The sequence below is a fragment of the Arvicola amphibius genome, chromosome 3 (assembly GCF_903992535.2).
Source record: "Arvicola amphibius chromosome 3, mArvAmp1.2, whole genome shotgun sequence".
Classification (NCBI taxonomy): Eukaryota; Metazoa; Chordata; class Mammalia; order Rodentia; family Cricetidae; genus Arvicola; species Arvicola amphibius.
The window spans coordinates 112,859,691-112,877,136 of record NC_052049.1 but is presented as its reverse complement, the minus strand read 5'-3'; the positions used below and the strand labels follow the sequence as shown (position 1 = coordinate 112,877,136).

At 42.8% G+C, this 17,446-nt stretch overlaps 1 protein-coding gene across 4 annotated transcripts in view; it reads left to right on the top strand.

Moving 5' to 3' along the window:
- Kmt2a (lysine methyltransferase 2A) overlaps positions 1 to 17,446 on the top strand; it is an 84,838-nt gene that overhangs the window by 32,684 nt on the left and 34,708 nt on the right. For 2 of the 4 annotated variants that reach the window (XM_038323133.1, XM_038323132.1), the window contains exons 2-13: positions 544 to 613; positions 3,436 to 6,083; positions 6,455 to 6,632; positions 7,833 to 8,067; positions 10,999 to 11,063; positions 11,511 to 11,894; positions 12,204 to 12,277; positions 12,879 to 13,010; positions 13,444 to 13,557; positions 16,283 to 16,429; positions 16,789 to 16,884; positions 17,101 to 17,221. In XM_038323133.1, the coding sequence (XP_038179061.1) occupies positions 544 to 613; positions 3,436 to 6,083; positions 6,455 to 6,632; positions 7,833 to 8,067; positions 10,999 to 11,063; positions 11,511 to 11,894; positions 12,204 to 12,277; positions 12,879 to 13,010; positions 13,444 to 13,557; positions 16,283 to 16,429; positions 16,789 to 16,884; positions 17,101 to 17,221 (4,264 nt within the window). Of the gene's footprint in view, positions 1 to 543; positions 614 to 3,435; positions 6,084 to 6,454; positions 6,633 to 7,832; positions 8,068 to 10,998; positions 11,064 to 11,510; positions 11,895 to 12,203; positions 12,278 to 12,878; positions 13,011 to 13,443; positions 13,558 to 16,282; positions 16,430 to 16,788; positions 16,885 to 17,100; positions 17,222 to 17,446 lie in introns of those variants that run through there. The other 2 variants (XM_038323134.1, XM_038323135.1) reach the window with 2 other exon arrangements.

The following is a 17,446-nucleotide window of genomic DNA, read 5'->3' as shown; positions in this document are numbered from 1 at the left end:
GGAGGCCCTGATCTCAGATATGTGTACAGAAACCGCAAATTCACAAGTGTGCAGAAATCTAAATAATAGCTCCTGAGTTAAGGAACTGGCAGTTATGGCGCTCACAGTCTCTATAATATTTAGTAGGCAAGACATCATTATATGGCTTATGTTATTCCTTATATGTTTGTAGATTTAAGTACTTGTATTTGTGGCTGTGTATGTTTAGCATTATCCTGATTTGCTTATTTGTATTAAAGTTACCCTTTAATAGTTTGGGGTTGTGTCTGTAGTTTGAAACTTAAACTATCCCTTATCTGCTGTTCACCAAAGGCGAACTTTCATCATGCATTGTTCAGTTATTGCACAACTATTATGTGTAATGAAACTATATGACTGGGTCCATGATTTGAATCTTAGTAATTTTACAGAAACTATTTGGATAATGATGATTCATATGTCGAGGCTAATTTTCCAATGCATTTTTTCATCTGGGCATTTCTTTGGGATTTATTCACTTTATGTTTTTGCTTCTGATTTTAAAATGACTTTCCTTTGTTGTAGGATGAGCAGTTCTTAGGTTTTGGCTCAGATGAAGAAGTCAGAGTGCGAAGCCCCACACGGTCTCCTTCAGGTATGGCCAATGAAGCATGTGCTATGGGTCTACGTTCTATTTGTAGAGTGTGGCCTCTTCCTGCCCTTTCACAAGTAACAGATGATCTGCCCTCGCGGGCTGGGAAGTGACTCAGTAACTAGACTGCATGGGATGGGTTCTGCTGTCTGTGCTTGCTAATCTTTCACCATGTGTTTCTGGGTCATACTTGGGCATGGGAGGTAGGCTTCCACAGAATGGTTTTGGGAAATCATTTATCATTTCCTAGTCTATGATAGTATTTATGCTTGTGTATATGGGGGGCAGGAGTTGGCCCTTATTTTTTTTTTTTTTTTGTAGAGATGAAATTTAGTGTACTGTTGTAAAAGGTACATGGCAAAATAACATGGCGATATATAACATCATTTTACCTAACCCTTAAAAGGTTGTACTAAAATAAAGAAACTGGAAATTATGTGGGTGTTTCCATTTATTAGCATTGTTTATCGATGTTCTCAACAAAGTTCTAGATCTCCAAGCAGTTTTCTTGGATGTCAGTGGACATCAGCTTTAGCAGCTTGGATAGTTCGGTTCTCTGGAGGAAAGGCCAGGACCTTGCACTGGGAAACGCGTTCCTCGTCTCGTCACCTTCCGACTCGTGTGGTTCTGTTTATGTGGACAAACAGACGAGTTAATATGCTGTTGTTAGATGTTTTTACTCTGTTTGTGATGGTTGCTGCCATTTGGGTATCACTTAAGAGTCATTATATGTTACATAGTCATTTAATTAGATACCCAAGCTGATCACTTTTGTTTCCCCAAAGATGGTATTTCTATCTTGTGACTGGTACTAGTGGCTTAGACAGTGGCAGTGGTTTCTTTAAGAGGTGATGAAATCTTCAATTTTTATATAGGAAAGGGACATTAGGGATCTTCTGCTCTGACTCTTCATTAACAGTTAATAAAAATGAGGACACAAAATGACATAAGCGATTAGATGGGGCTGGTGTGTGGTCTTGAGTGTAAGAAGCTGAGTTAGGGCCCTTCTCTTCTCCACTTTTTTCCACTTGTCTATGAAAGCTTCTTTTAAAAAGTAATATGGAAGAGGTTTTCAGAGTTGCTGGAGTCCTCTGGGCAGCCAGTCAATGGCCCACAGTGCTGAGGGTTCAAGTCCACTCTTAACTCACAGCTCTTTCACAGTGGTTTCCTTGTGAGGTTTTTCTTGGCTTTTCAGTTTACATTGAAAGTTGTTTTAAAGCATCTGAATATGTTTTACTTAAGTGAATTGTTATCTGCTTACAGTCCATTACATTTGTAATCATTAGTATATATGGGTAATTGATTTGTAAACTCTTATTCTGTTAGGGGGCGTCTCCTAAGTTACGTGGTAAGGAATGCATTTGTGTTTATGTTACGAAGTTCAACCATAAAACTTTGTTGATTTCTGCTGTGTTGGAAAGCAGCTCCATAGCACAGATATTCATAGAGACTGCAGTCTCCTTTGGTGCCTGGTGAGGGAAGTTTTGGTCTCAGAAGAATGTTGTACTGAGAAGCTAAGAGAGAATAAGAGAATACCATAGGCTTTTTTGAGACAGGGTCTTAGCTTTGTCTTTGTAACCCAGGTAGGGATGAAGCTCACTGTGTAGCCCCGGCTAACCTTGAACATGAGGTGATCATCTTTCCTTAGTTTCCCAGGTACTGGCATTACAAGTATGAGCCATCATACCTGGCTGCCACAGTCAATTCTTACTGCATTTTAAATACAAATTTTGTTAGGTGTTAGAGACAGTTTTGCTCCTTGACTGTCTTGATAGTAGCAAGTTGAGCATCTTTATAACTTGGGAAATTCCTCTTTGCAGCAAGATCTCAATGTGTGGCCCTGCCTGGAACCCTACAGGCAGATGAGGTTGAACTTTAACTCATGGGTAGTTTCCTGCCTCTGCCTCCCTAGTGCTGGGGTTACAGGTGTACGCCATCACATCTACCTATTTCCTCTTATTTAGAATAGCAAAGATCAGTCTTAATAAATTGTTGATTTAACCTTGAATCAGTTAAGGTTAAATCTTTTTATAACTTGGGGCTAACTAGTTAAAGAAATCCTAGAGAAGAGCAGACTACCAAGCTCATAACACAGACCACTGATAAGCTCTCATGAGCATTTTCCTCCAGAGTAAAACTTCTTAGTTTGTTTTGCTAGAACAGATTAAAAAAATATAGGATGCCGAGCTCCTCAGGAAGGTGGCTTTGCCCATGAAAGTTGATATTGTTGATCAAATTTATTCAAGGCCATAATTATACATTGAAAAGTTGGAATTTTTATTGTTGTCATCATCTTGGTTGGGTTGAAGTTGTTTTTTGTTTTGATATGTATTTTTTTAAGACAGGGTCTCTGTGTAGTCCAGGACTGATCTGGAGTTCACATATACCCTAGACTGATGTCTGACTTGTCAGCCTCCTGAGTGCTGCTGCTCTTAACTTTGCTCTTAAATGACACTCTTGGTGAACTGGATAATATAGGACAGATTTTTAAAAACACTTTTTCTTCAGTTTTAGAAAAGGAAAAAAACCCTGCTTGTGTGAGGAATGGCAATTTGTTTTCTAGGTCACTTGTTCAATTAAAAACCTTACTTTGATTTTTATACCAAAAAAAATTGAATATTTTTTTCAGGTGTAATGTTAATGACTTGATTTCTTTGAGGTAAATATTCAATGAAAAAATTAAAACATAAGTAAGATATAGTATTGACTTTGTAGTCCCAATGAATTCAGTACAAAATGGCCTGTGCTAAATTATATTCAGCCTAGCTAAGACCTGAACTACACAGCTAAATATGTGCTCTTCATTGTTTAATTTCTATACACAGTTAAAACTAGTCCTCGAAAACCTCGTGGGAGACCTAGAAGTGGCTCTGACCGAAATGCAACTAGCCTCCCAGACCCACCTGTGTTCTCCCCTCTAAGTAAATCAGAGACCAAGTCTGCAGACAAAGTCAAGAAGAAAGATTCTAAGAGTATAGAGAAGAAGAGAGGAAGACCTCCCACCTTCCCTGGGGTGAAAATCAAAATCACACATGGAAAGGACATTTCAGAGTTAACAAAAGGAAGCAAAGAAGATAGTCTGAAAAAAATTAAACGGACCCCTTCTGCTATGTTCCAGCAAGCCACAAAGATTAAAAAATTAAGAGCAGGTAAACTCTCTCCTCTCAAGTCTAAGTTTAAGACAGGGAAGCTCCAGATAGGAAGGAAGGGGGTACAGATTGTAAGACGGCGAGGAAGGCCTCCATCCACAGAACGGATAAAGACCCCTCCAGGTCTCCTCATCAACTCTGAACTGGAAAAGCCCCAGAAGGTCCGGAAAGACAAGGAAGGAACACCCCCACTCACAAAAGAAGACAAGGCAGCAGTCAGACAGAGCCCTCGAAGGATTAAACCGGTCAGGATTATTCCTTCCTCTAAAAGGACTGATGCCACAATCGCTAAGCAGCTCCTGCAGAGGGCAAAGAAGGGGGCCCAGAAGAAAATTGAGAAAGAAGCAGCACAGCTGCAAGGGAGGAAGGTGAAGACACAGGTCAAAAATATCCGGCAGTTCATCATGCCTGTGGTCAGCGCCATCTCCTCGAGAATCATCAAAACCCCCCGACGGTTCATAGAGGATGAGGATTATGACCCTCCCATTAAAATTGCGCGACTCGAATCCACACCAAACAGTAGGTTCAGCGCCACCTCCTGTGGATCTTCTGAGAAATCTAGTGCTGCTTCCCAGCACTCCTCTCAGATGTCTTCGGACTCCTCCCGATCTAGCAGTCCCAGCATCGATACCACCTCGGATTCTCAGGCCTCTGAGGAGATCCAGGCACTTCCTGAAGAGCGGAGTAACACCCCTGAAGTTCATACTCCACTGCCCATTTCCCAGTCCCCAGAAAATGAGAGCAATGACAGGAGGAGCAGACGGTATTCGATGTCAGAGAGAGGCTTTGGATCAAGAACAACTAAAAAATTACCAACTCTGCAAAGTGCCCCACAGCAGCAGACCTCCCCTTCGCCGCCTCCGCCTCTCCTTACCCCTCCCCCTCCACTCCAGCCAGCCTCCAGTATATCTGACCACACACCTTGGCTTATGCCTCCAACCATCCCCTTAGCATCGCCATTTTTGCCTCCTGCTGCTCCCATGCAAGGGAAGCGGAAATCTATTTTGCGAGAGCCAACATTTAGGTGGACTTCTTTAAAACATTCGAGGTCAGAGCCACAGTACTTTTCCTCAGCCAAGTATGCCAAAGAAGGTCTGATTCGCAAACCAATATTTGATAATTTCCGACCCCCTCCACTAACTCCCGAGGATGTTGGCTTCGCCTCTGGTTTTTCTGCATCTGGTACTGCCGCTTCAGCCCGATTGTTTTCACCACTCCATTCTGGAACAAGGTTTGATATCCACAAAAGGAGCCCAATTCTGAGAGCTCCAAGATTTACTCCAAGTGAGGCACACTCTAGAATATACGAGTCTGTGACCTTGCCTAGTAATCGAACTTCTGTTGGAGCATCCTCTTCGGGATTATCTAATAGGAAAAGGAAAAGGAAAGTGTTTAGTCCGATTCGGTCTGAACCAAGGTCACCCTCTCACTCCATGAGGACAAGAAGCGGAAGGCTTAGTACTTCTGAGCTGCCACCTCTCACTCCCCCGTCTTCTGTCTCCTCCTCATTAAGCATTCCTGTTAGTCCTCTTGCCGCTAGTGCCTTAAACCCAACCTTTACTTTTCCTTCTCATTCCCTCACTCAGTCTGGGGAATCTACAGAGAAAAGTCAGAGACCAAGGAAGCAGAGCAGTGCTCCAGCAGAGCCCTTCTCATCGGACAGCCCTACTCTCTTCCCATGGTTCACCCCAGGCGCTCAGCCTGAGAAGGGGAGAAGCAGAGACAAGGCCCCCGAGGAGCTGTCCAAAGACCGCGATGCTGACAAGAGCATGGAGAAGGACAAGAGTAGAGAGCGAGACCGGGAGAGAGAGAAGGAGAATAAGCGGGAGTCAAGGAAAGAGAAAAGGAAAAAGGGCTCAGAGATTCAGAGTAGCTCTGCTTTGTATCCTGTGGGTCGGGTTTCCAAAGAGAAGGTTGCTGGAGAAGATGTTGGCACTTCATCTTCTGCCAAAAAAGCAGCGGGGCGGAAGAAGTCTTCATCACTTGATTCTGGGACCGATATTGCTTCTGTGACTCTTGGGGATACAACAGCTGTCAAAACCAAAATACTTATAAAGAAAGGGAGAGGAAATCTGGAAAAAAACAACTTGGACCTCGGCCCAACTGCCCCATCCCTGGAGAAGGAGAAAACCCTCTGCCTTTCCACTCCTTCATCTAGCACTGTTAAACATTCCACTTCCTCCATAGGCTCCATGTTGGCTCAGGCAGACAAGCTTCCAATGACTGACAAGAGGGTTGCCAGCCTCCTAAAAAAGGCCAAAGCCCAGCTCTGCAAGATTGAGAAGAGTAAGAGTCTCAAGCAAACTGACCAGCCCAAAGCACAGGTACTTCTTCTCGCTTTGCTGTTAAAACCAAGTTTACTGAGCCCCTCTTGGAGCAAGTCTTAATTAGGCTAAATGTTTGAGCTGCTAGGAGATAAGGTGGTGGTGTGTGCAGTGGTCTTTCAAGGACCAGTAGCATTTTCGAGAAGTAAAAGATTATGTTCTACTGTAACAGAGGGGACAGTAGGTACAGCTGACTGCTAGTCTTAGGGTGCAGCAGTAGTTGGTTTCTGTGTATTGGCTTACCAGCTAGGAATAGCTAGCTAGAGCTGTATACGTTGATGGCAGATCATAAGTTGATTAGATATACTTTGGCTTCATTTATTTGCATTTACAACATGCACAGTAGTGTTTGTTGCTTATCTCATATTCAGGGTCAAGAAAGTGATTCATCAGAAACCTCTGTGCGAGGACCCCGGATTAAACATGTCTGCAGAAGAGCTGCTGTTGCCCTCGGCCGAAAACGAGCTGTTTTTCCTGATGACATGCCCACCTTGAGTGCCTTACCATGGGAAGAACGGGAAAAAATTTTGTCTTCCATGGGAAATGATGGTAAGTCAAGGAGATCAACCTTGGAATTGTGAGCAGACCTATTTATTTGCTTTCATTCCTAGATGCCAATAGACTCTTCATAGTTCATTAGACTGGATTTAAAAAACAGAAAAACAAACAAAGCCAGATAGCTGGAGGGGATTCAGTATTTGAAGATTTTGTTAGAGGGAATGCCTCAAAAAGAAAATGTGAGGTGCTCCAGAAGACTGGTGTTGCAAGTGTAACTCCTGAAAGGGGAGAAGTCAAGTAAGAAGACCCTGCCTAGACTGCCATGCAGTAGAAGAAAGGTTTGGCAAGGCTGTCAGAGGCATCACATATCCAAAAACAAGGTTAGTGCTTCAACCACACTGAGAACCTGCCTGGGAGCAGCTGTGCTGAGTGTGTGCTTTGTACCAGTGGTTTTCAGAACGCAGCAGCTGGATCTCTTGGTCATTGATACTTCCTAGAATAAGAGGTCTCTGAGGCACTGTATTAATTAGGGTTTCAACTGCTGCTGTGATAAATACCAGGGTCCAAAGCAACTAGGGAGGAAAGGGTTTATTTCCTCTTACAACACCCAGGTCTCACTCCATCCCTGAGGGAAGGCAGGAGCCTAGAGGCAGGAGCTAAAGTGAAGGCTGTGGAGGAGTGCTGTTTCCTGGCTTGCCCTCATGACTTGTTAGCTTGTTTTCTTAGACAGCTCTGGACTGTGCCCAGGAGTGGCATCACCCATAATAGCCTGGGCCCCCACTCTTCAGCTGCTCATCAAGAAAATGCCCCAGACTTGACTATAGACAGTCTGGTGGAGGAGGCATATTCTCAATTGCAATTCCTCTTCCAGAGAACTCGAACTGTGTCAAGTTGACAAAAACAAAATAACCACCAGGACGGGCAAATCATCATGATTGCTGTGCAGGTCCAAACGCTGGGCGCTTTCTCTTAGCAGAGTCAGTCATCTGGAGAGAATTCTGAGACGCATGCGGCTTATTCTTGATTTTCAGTTAGGTTGTTTTGCTTTCACCAAGCTATAAGGAGTAGGCATTTGAAAACATTTAGCTAATTATTTTAAGTGAGTTCTTTGTATGGGTATATTATAAATTTTTCTATTTTGACTAGCAATTCAAATAAGATTTAGTGGATCCAGTGATACAGATGGACTTTGGGAGTTTTCAAGAAGGAATTAGACATTCCCTGGAAACTAAAGACACATTTCTTTAACAGATAAGTCATCAATTGCTGGCTCAGAAGATGCTGAACCTCTTGCTCCACCCATCAAACCTATTAAACCTGTCACCAGAAACAAGGCTCCCCAGGAGCCTCCAGTAAAGAAAGGGCGGCGATCAAGGCGATGTGGGCAGTGCCCTGGCTGCCAGGTACCTGAGGACTGTGGTGTTTGCACTAACTGCTTGGACAAGCCCAAATTCGGTGGCCGCAATATAAAGAAGCAATGCTGCAAGTGAGTGAGTCTTACTCGGAGGCAGTGACCTCACGGTCACAGAGATTTCTCTTTACCCTGGTTTGTCACAAAGATGCTTCAGAAAACCTGGTGGTCACACACCAATCTGCTCAGGTTTCCAGATTAGTTTTGTGATGTGATGAGGTTTAAACTAAGTATTTGTGGCAATATCATCTAGTAGAGCATTCTCAACAGTGAAAATGGTCTTTTTGTGCTCAGTTTAGTATGGCAGTCATCGCTACATGGGGTCGTTGAGTACTTGGCATGTGGTTAGTATGACTAAAGAGCTACATTTTAAAAGCTGCTGGTGGTGGTGGCGCAGATCTTTAACCCCAGCTCTTGGAGACAGGTGGATCTCTGTGAGTTCAAGACCATACTGGTCTACAATGCAAGTTCTAGGATAGTCAGGACTGTTACAGAGAGAAACAAAACAAAAAAAATAATTTTAATTATTTTATTTTAAATATCTGCATGCAACTAATGTCTACTGTATCAGCCAGGGTACTTTTGAACAGTTTCTAAAACTTGACAAATCAGGGGCCGGAGAAATGGGTCAGCGGTTAAGAGCACGGGCTGCTCTTTCAGAGGACATGGGTTCAGTTCCCAGCACCCACACGACAGCTTACAACATTCTTTTACACTAGTTCCAAGAGATCTGATACCCTCTTTTGGTCTCTATAGGAACCAGACATATACTTGGTACACATACATACATACATACATATATATACACACACACACACACACACACACACAAAACACCCATACATATAAAATAGTAAAATAAAAAAAATTAAATATTAAACAACAAAATAATACTTTAAAAACTTGACAAATTTAGGCATAGGATATTTTTTGACTGACTGAAGTTACTATTCATTATTATCATTGGGGTGTGTGTGTGCACATCCTTCCTTGCACACACAGCGGCCAGAGGAAGGTGTGTTCTGAGGTTTGGTTCTACTCTAGCACTCTTCTGCTTTATTTTCTTGGTTTTGTCCTGAACTTAGCCTGTGGCTAAGAAGCTCCAGAGCCACCCTGACACCGGCACTTACAACCATACAGGGCCACATTCATTCTTCCTTATTTTCTGAGACAGGGTTTCCCTGTGTAACAGCTCTGACTGTCCTGATGTACACCAGACTGGCTTTGAACTCACAGAGATCTGCCTGCCTCTGCCTCCCAAGTGCTGGGAGTAAAGGCATGGGCCACTGCGCCTGGCTTCACATTCAGATTTTTAACATAAATGCTAAGGGTTTGAACTCAGGTACTCATGTTTGCATAGCCTTTTCTTTTTTTCTTCTCCCACGGAGCTGTCTCCCAGCTCTTGAAGTCACTTTTAGCTTTATAGCATTCAGGAAACTGGAGACATTTTTGCCTAAATCTCTGAACTCTTTTTTTTTTTTTTAATTTAATTTTTATTTTAATTTTGACTTTTGAGATTAAGGTATCCATATGCGTTCCAGGCCTGCATCAAGCTTGTTATCTTTCTGCTTCCGCTCCCAGTATCACGACTGTAGATCTGTAACACTACATTTGACTTTCTTACTCTTTTGAATGTTTTCATTCATATGGGTGTTTTTGTGGGTAAGGCGGTCAGTGCTGGGGCTTGAACATTGCCTCAGATGTGCTAGTCCAGTGCTCGCATGGAGCTGTACTCTCAGTCCAACATATGGAGGTTTTGATACAGGCTTTTAAAGTTCTCTACTTTCCAGTCAGTTTGTGGGCATGCTTTCTGCCATCTGGAATGATTTTTTTTTAATGTATTAGGAGACTGTATAAACAGAAATTCTGGCAACTGGGCCTCCTACACAGTGCCTGGCACAAGAGATATTTACCAAATGAATGACATTAAAGCTATTAACATAAAATATAGTTGATATTTTTTGTTGTTTACTCAGGGAATATAGTTTCTAAGAGACAAGAAGTAATTCTAAGCTGGGTGTGGAGGCTCATGCCTGGAATCCCAGCACTTGGGAGGTGGAGGCAGGAAGGTTTCAATGAGTTCAAGATTAGTTTGGATTATACAGTGAGAATATCTCAAAAAATTTTCATGTTTTGGTTTCTGAACTTACGCAAGAATCTTGTCTTGAGATACTTTAGAGGCAAGAAGTAATGTAATTTACATATGTAAAAAGGTGCACGGACTCCATTTTCATGTGGCTGGATTTGATGTGAGCAAGGCATGTAGCTCATGGCAGACTGCTTGCCTTACACATATGAGACCTGATAGTTACTCCCCAGTTCCAGAAATAGAACCTTTGTTTGGGGCCAGGAGTATACTTGAGCTGAGGATGGATTCAGTGCAGGTGGAGTATTCAAGTTATGTTTAAATTTCATTAAATCTAAACTAGGGTAAAAATATATCAAAGCCGTGAGATGCAGCTGTAGCTTTGTAGTTTTGTAGCAGCAAAAGGACTCTGCGATTTGTAGTTGCTGCTTGTGAACATGAATAGCCCCATGAGAGCAGTAACTACGTGACTAGGAAATACTGATCATCGTGGCAGGTGCACACTCCGATGCCAGCACCTGAGAAGCATGGCAGGGGGACCAAGACTTAAGGATCATCCTCTGCTATACAGTGTAACCTGGGCTATATGGACCCTGTCTCAGAACAAAACAGGAAGGACAGGAGGAAGACAGGAGGGAATCAGTGATAACTTGTGTGGGGTACAAGTCCATACTGAATTATAAGAAATGTGAGTCCCATTTCAAAGATAATATAACATTTGCTCCTTTCAGATCCTAAATGTAGGTAAAACTGCTGACCCAAAGATTTTAAAGGTTCAGATTAACCTGAGGAATAAGTAATCTGTGTTCTGTCAAGTGACCCTGAATAGCGACTCAGTTTTCTGCAGATAAGTGAGCATGTATTTCATTTTTTCTCTTTTAAATGCAATATGTTTTATACGCTATCCTTTGTTATCCTAGGATGAGAAAATGTCAGAACCTCCAGTGGATGCCTTCCAAAGCCTACCTACAGAAGCAAGCTAAAGGTAGTGGTGAGAAAGGCCTCCCGCATCTGTACTTTAATGTCATACAGCTGTGCACATTCAGTGTAAAGAGAATACTAGGTGTTTGTTTTTGTTTTTGTTTTTCTTTTAAAGTACTGCTCTCTCCCGGGGAGTTGGTGGTTGTTGAAGCTGGATGATAGGTACATGGGGGTTCATTTGACTCTTCTTTTTATATGGGGGTATGCTCAAAATTTTCCATAATTAAGAAACTTGTTTAAAATTCATGTAAAAAATATACCTCTGCTCATTTCCTAGAGCAATAAAATCTCTCTGCATCACCTGCTCAACATGGCCTTAACTTTGTGGAGACTTTGAGCGCCAGCTTTGGCTGCAGGAGACTGAGAACGAGACTGTTAGAGATCTCTCTGTGTTTCTCTTTACCCTAAACTCTTCTCACTTATGGATGGATGATCTTGTTTGTTCTCCTAGCTGTGAAGAAGAAGGAGAAGAAGTCTAAGGCTACTGAAAAGAGAGACAACAAAGAGAGCGCTGTTGTGAGGAGCTCCGTGGACTCCGGTCAGAAGACCACCCTGCCAGCACGGGAGGAGCCTGCCCCAAAGAAGAGCAGCAGCGAGCCTCCGCCCCGCAAGCCCGTGGAAGAAAAGAGTGATGAAGGGAGTGTCCCTGCACCTGCACCTGAACCCAAACAGGTCACCACTCCAGCTTCCCGGAAATCCAGCAAGCAGGTCTCCCAGCCAGCGCCAGTCATCCCCCCTCAGCCTCCCAGCGCAGCAGCAGCACCGCAGAGAAAAGAAGTTCCCAAGACCACTCCAAGTGAGCCCAAGAAAAAGCAGCCTCCACCACCAGAGCCAGGTGAGTGCTGAAGGCGGGAAGAGTGGTGGAGTAGCAGGCCAGCCAAGAAGCCCGGTGCCTCACACAGGCTGTCGGGCCCGAGTGCTTGCACCCTTGTCGTTGTTTGCACCTCTTTGTTAAAGGAAGTGGATTCTCTACTGTTATGTTACAGTAAAACCCTATGCAAAGCGGAAAGTTAGATTAGCTTATGTTGCCATGCTTTCCTCTTTGAGGTCTAGAGATTATTCGCCTGCCCCTCTCTCCACAGGCCATTTGGTCTGAAAGCAGTCATTGCTGGCATCAGACCAGAATCTCTTTTGAATCTTTTAGGTCCAGAGCAAAGCAAGCAGAAAAAAGTGGCCCCCCGCCCAAGTATCCCTGTAAAACAAAAACCAAAAGACAAGGTAAGAAGAGATCTGACTGTGCGATTCCTTGGGGATATATTGTTCTGTTCTGTAGGGAACAGCCTTGACCGTGACATTCTCCGGACTGAATGAAACGGTCTTCTGCTTCTTTCTAGATGGCTCTGGCATCTCACAGAATTAAGGTGTAGGCTTTAGACCTTTTTGTTTGGTCGGTGTTTTGTTTCTCTGGTCTCTTTTGCCCTTCTTGGTGGCCTTGCATGTTGTAGTCTGGGCAGCAGTCTATTCTAATAGCCATTGCTCTCTGAGTACTTAAAGAACATTTGTTTATAAAAGCAGTCCCTACCTCTGCCCACTGTTTCTTTTATTGTGGATGGAGAGAATTTCAGAATTTTCTGAAGATTATATCCTTTCTTTCTCTTGAGATAGGGACTCACTCTGTAACTCTTAAACTGGCCTTGAACTCTCAGCAATCCTCCTGTTTCAGCATCTAAAGTGAGCCACCACACCTAGCTCCCTCTCTTCTTCTATAAAAGGCTTATTCTGAGACATGTTTTCCATAGCTAAGAATTGGCATTTGTATTCTCATCTGCTGCAAATGTGAGGATAGTAACTTTTTTCCTACATCTATTTCCTGTCTTAGGAGAAGCCACCTCCAGTAAATAAGCAAGAGAATGCAGGCACTTTGAACATCCTCAACCCTCTTGCGAATGGCATCAGTTCTAAGCAGAAAATCCCAGCAGATGGAGTTCACAGGATCAGAGTGGACTTTAAGGTAAAAGTGTTTAGTGATCATGCCTTTTCAGCAGTATGACTTAAAGGGTGTGTGTTGAAAGAGAAACAGCACCCACTAGGGTATGAATAAGAACTATAGTTAACAGATGGGTTCAAGTACGGGAGCCTAGTTGGTTTTCTGAGACAAGAGTTTCTCTGTGTAGCCCTGGCCGTCCTGGACTCACTCCTGTAGACCAGGCTGGCCTCAGACTCACAGTGATCTGCCCGTCTTTGCCTCCCAAGCTCTGGGATTAAAGATGTACACCACCACCGTCTGGCCAAGTTAATAGTTTTTTAAAGCAGCCATTCTTTTTGGATTAACAGAAGTGAAATAAATACTCTTGGCATTCTGGTGTCATTCTGTTTTTATGCTTTTTGTCCTTGTTTTGCCATTGTAAAGCTCTTCTAAGTGATCTTTCTCTCTTTTTCCACAGGAAGATTGTGAAGCAGAAAATGTGTGGGAGATGGGAGGCTTAGGGATCTTGACTTCTGTCCCCATAACACCGAGAGTAGTTTGCTTTCTCTGTGCTAGTAGTGGGCACGTAGAGGTAAGACGTCCTGTTTGTCTGTCTCCTGTGTGATGCTGGATCACTGTGCTGTGCACAGAGAAATGGCTATTCATTTTGTTAGTAGTTTGCAGGTACTGTCCCCTTGCTTAAACCAGCTACTGGATTTTTTTTTTTAATTTTTAGAAATATTTTTTAAAAGAAGAATCTAGTGGTAAATATTTTCATCTCTTTAATATAGTATTTATTAAAGTTCTTACTTTTCTCTTAGAATAAAAAAGGCTGCTATTAGTTTTTATATTAAATATCTGTGAATATAAAAAGCTCTTAGCAGTTATTAAGTAATGGAAAAATACACTGCAGAAAATGGACAAAAGATAAAGATAATTCATAAAATGACAAAAACATTGTTTATATGGTTGTTTTAAGTGCTGGGGTTGCTTCAGACGTAGCAGAGATGGAGACTGTTCAGTCTGCAGGTGCCAGTGATTACTCCGTGCCTCTTCCTTCATAATCAAGTGCTTTGCGTCCAAACCCGCCCCACCCACAGGAAATGCTTCCTTTTGTACATCAGTCATCGACTTCTGCGATAAAGCAGTTTTTCTTTTGCAGGCCACAATTGTTCAATTTAAATTGTGTTTACCGGGCTGGAGAGATGGCTCAGTAGTTAAGAGCATTTCCTGCTCTTCCAAAGGTCCTGAGTTCAATTCCCAGCAACCACATGTGGCTCACAATCATCTGTAATGGGGTCTGGTGCCCTCTTCTGGCCTGCAGGCATACAACAGACATAATATTGTATACAAAATAAAATATTAAAAAAATAAATTGTTAGCCGGGCGGTGGTGGCGCACGCCTTTAATCCCAGCACTCGGGAGGCAGAGGCAGGCGGATCTCTGTGAGTTCGAGACCAGCCTGGTCTACAAGAGCTAGTTCCAGGACAGGCTCCAAAGCTACAGAGAAACCCTGTCTCGAAAAACCAATAAATAAATAAATAAATAAATAGATAGATAGATAAATTGTGTTTACCTTTGCATAGTAATCTTAGAATTCCTTATTTAAAAAAGAATTGAAAAATGGCAAACACTTTTAATCCCAGCATTCGGGAGGCAGAAGTAGGTGGATCTCTGTGAGTTTGAAGCCACCCCACAAAGCCATTCTACAGAGCAACTTCCAGAACAGCCAGGGCTGTTACACAAAGAAATCCTGTCTTGAAAAACCAAAAAAAAAAAAAAAATAAGATAAAATGAAATGAAATAAAGAAGACTTGGAGAGCCAGCATGTAGCGCATAAGCTTCATCTCCATGTTCAGGAGGCTGGGGCAGATGGATCCCTAGAATTTCAGACTAGCCAGAGCCATGGCGTAAAATCCTAACAAATAGAGGCTGGAAAGGTGGCTCAGTGGTTAAGAGGCTTACTGCTCTTCAGAGGACACAGGGTTCAGTTCCTGCCCCCACATCGGGTGGCTCATTACAACTCCAGCTTCAGGGGATCCAGTGTCTAATTATGGCCTCTGCTGGCTTCCCACACACAGGTGGCATCCACTTATACCAACACAATACACATAAATGAACGAAGAAATAAGTCTTTTAAAAAAGAATTAACGTGACCTGCACTGTCACAAATTATGATCATTGCTTGAGGAATTTTTTCCACTTAAATTTTTTCATGGTAACACATTTCAGGCCACGCTTATAGGAAAACTGCTGAAGTTGAATTGGGGAGGTGGAACGGGACAACACGACACACGACATCCTCCACCTAGATTCTCCAAATATGAATAGAGTTCCTTTTTCTGCTTTTGCTTATATGTTTGTATTTTTCCAAAATACAAAATGATTCCTAGTCTTTCAGCTCAGATCAAGTGTAAAATAAAGAATGAAATGTATGTTCGCTATACACACAAACACACACACACACACCCATACACATATAATCCATTTCCTAAAAACTGAGCAAGTTTTAAACAGAAGTCGTTGTGTTTCTATGACTGTATTTCCTGGTGCATCACTGGCACCTAATTGCAGGCTTGACCACTTGTCCCTGTAATAAAACAGTTTTGTTTTTTATTTTTTGGGTTGTATTTTGTTTTTATTTTGGGTTTGTATTTTTTTAAAATATTATTTTCATTATTTTTCTTTCTTTTTTCTCCAAGACAGGGTTTCTCTATGTAGCTTTGTAGCCTACCCTGGAACTAGCTGTTGTAGACGAGGGTATCCATGGACTCACAAAAATCCACCTGCCTCTGCCTCCTGAGTGCTGGGATTAAAGACGTGTGCCTCCGCTGTTTTGGCAGCTTTCATTATTTTTAATAATAATGTATATGCGTGTCTGTGTTGTGGTATGTACACTTGAGTGCCACCACACCCAGCTTTTGCTTATTTTTAATAGTTTTGGCTGCCGGGCGATGGTGGCACACGTCTTTAATCCCAGCACTCGAGAGGCAGAGGCAGGCGGATCTCTGTGAGTTCGAGACCAGCCTGGTCTACAAGAGCTAGTTCCAGGACAGGCTCTAAAGCCACAGAGAAACCCTGTCTCGAAAAACCAAAAAAAAAAAAAAATAGTTTTGGCTATGAGACAAAATTTGTGTACATTGCACAAGGGAGGTTGGGTGTGCAGTTTTCTTTATGTACATCCTGTTGGGCTGCAGGATTCACATTTTGGTGCATTGGGAAATGGTATTATCACCTGTGGATGCCTAGGACCTACAGTATGTAGCTATTATTTCTTTCTGCACCTTGGTTACACCCTTTTTCTGATCTTGCTGCAGTTTGTGTATTGCCAAGTGTGTTGTGAACCCTTCCACAAGTTTTGCTTAGAGGAAAATGAGCGCCCTCTGGAGGACCAGCTGGAAAATTGGTGTTGTCGCCGCTGCAAATTCTGCCATGTTTGTGGAAGGCAGCATCAGGCTACAAAGGTAGAAGACCTAGTAATGGCAGCAGTGGAACTCCCATCCCCGCCTTCTGCACCAGGATTTCGTGTTGTTATTACTATCTCCACTGACAGTTTCCGTCTGTCTGAAGATAACTTCTTGATTTTTCTTTTACTTTCTGGGAAATAGCAGAAAATGACTTAGGAAATAAAATCCAAAAAATAAGTAAAATCTATCTGATAAATTTACTTATTACTGAGTGGCTTTTGAGAGGATAAGCCTCTGTTGTTTCTTGGGGAGTAAGCAATGCGTGACAGAATCTAAAGTTTCTTAGTCAGAGGCTGGGGACAGGCTCTAATGAAGGTAGTGTGATCTGTGCTCTCTTGCTGTTGTCTTTCCTGCAGCAGCTCCTGGAGTGTAACAAGTGCCGAAACAGCTATCACCCTGAGTGCCTGGGACCAAACTACCCCACCAAACCCACGAAGAAAAAGAAAGTGTGGGTGGGTATAACAGAATGTGCTAACTCCACAAGTATTGTGGTGGCCGGGTGAGGCTGGTAGCTCGCAACAGTATCCCCTGCTTTAGTGCCCTGTGGAGCGATTGTTTAACAGTAATTTCAGCAAAGAAGTCTAATCTAGGAATAGCTGCATGAGTCTTTTTAAATAACAACACTAGCCTAAGAAAGTCCTTCTGAATGAACGCCTTCTCTTTTCCAGATCTGCACCAAGTGTGTTCGCTGCAAGAGCTGTGGATCCACGACTCCAGGCAAAGGGTGGGATGCGCAGTGGTCTCATGATTTTTCACTGTGCCATGATTGTGCCAAACTCTTTGCTAAAGGTACTTAGTGATGATGTTTGTGGGGGAACTAAGTGGAAGGAAGTGGAAAGCTCTGCTCACTGTGTCACAGATGTGATTTAGACAAGTGTTCTGCTCTTGCTCTTTCTATTTCTAGTTTGTTTTGTTGTTTTGTCTTGAGACAGGGTCTCTATGTAGCTTTGGCTGTCCTCGAATTCTCTGTGTAGACCAGAGTCACCTTTAACTCACAGAGATCCACGGGCCTCA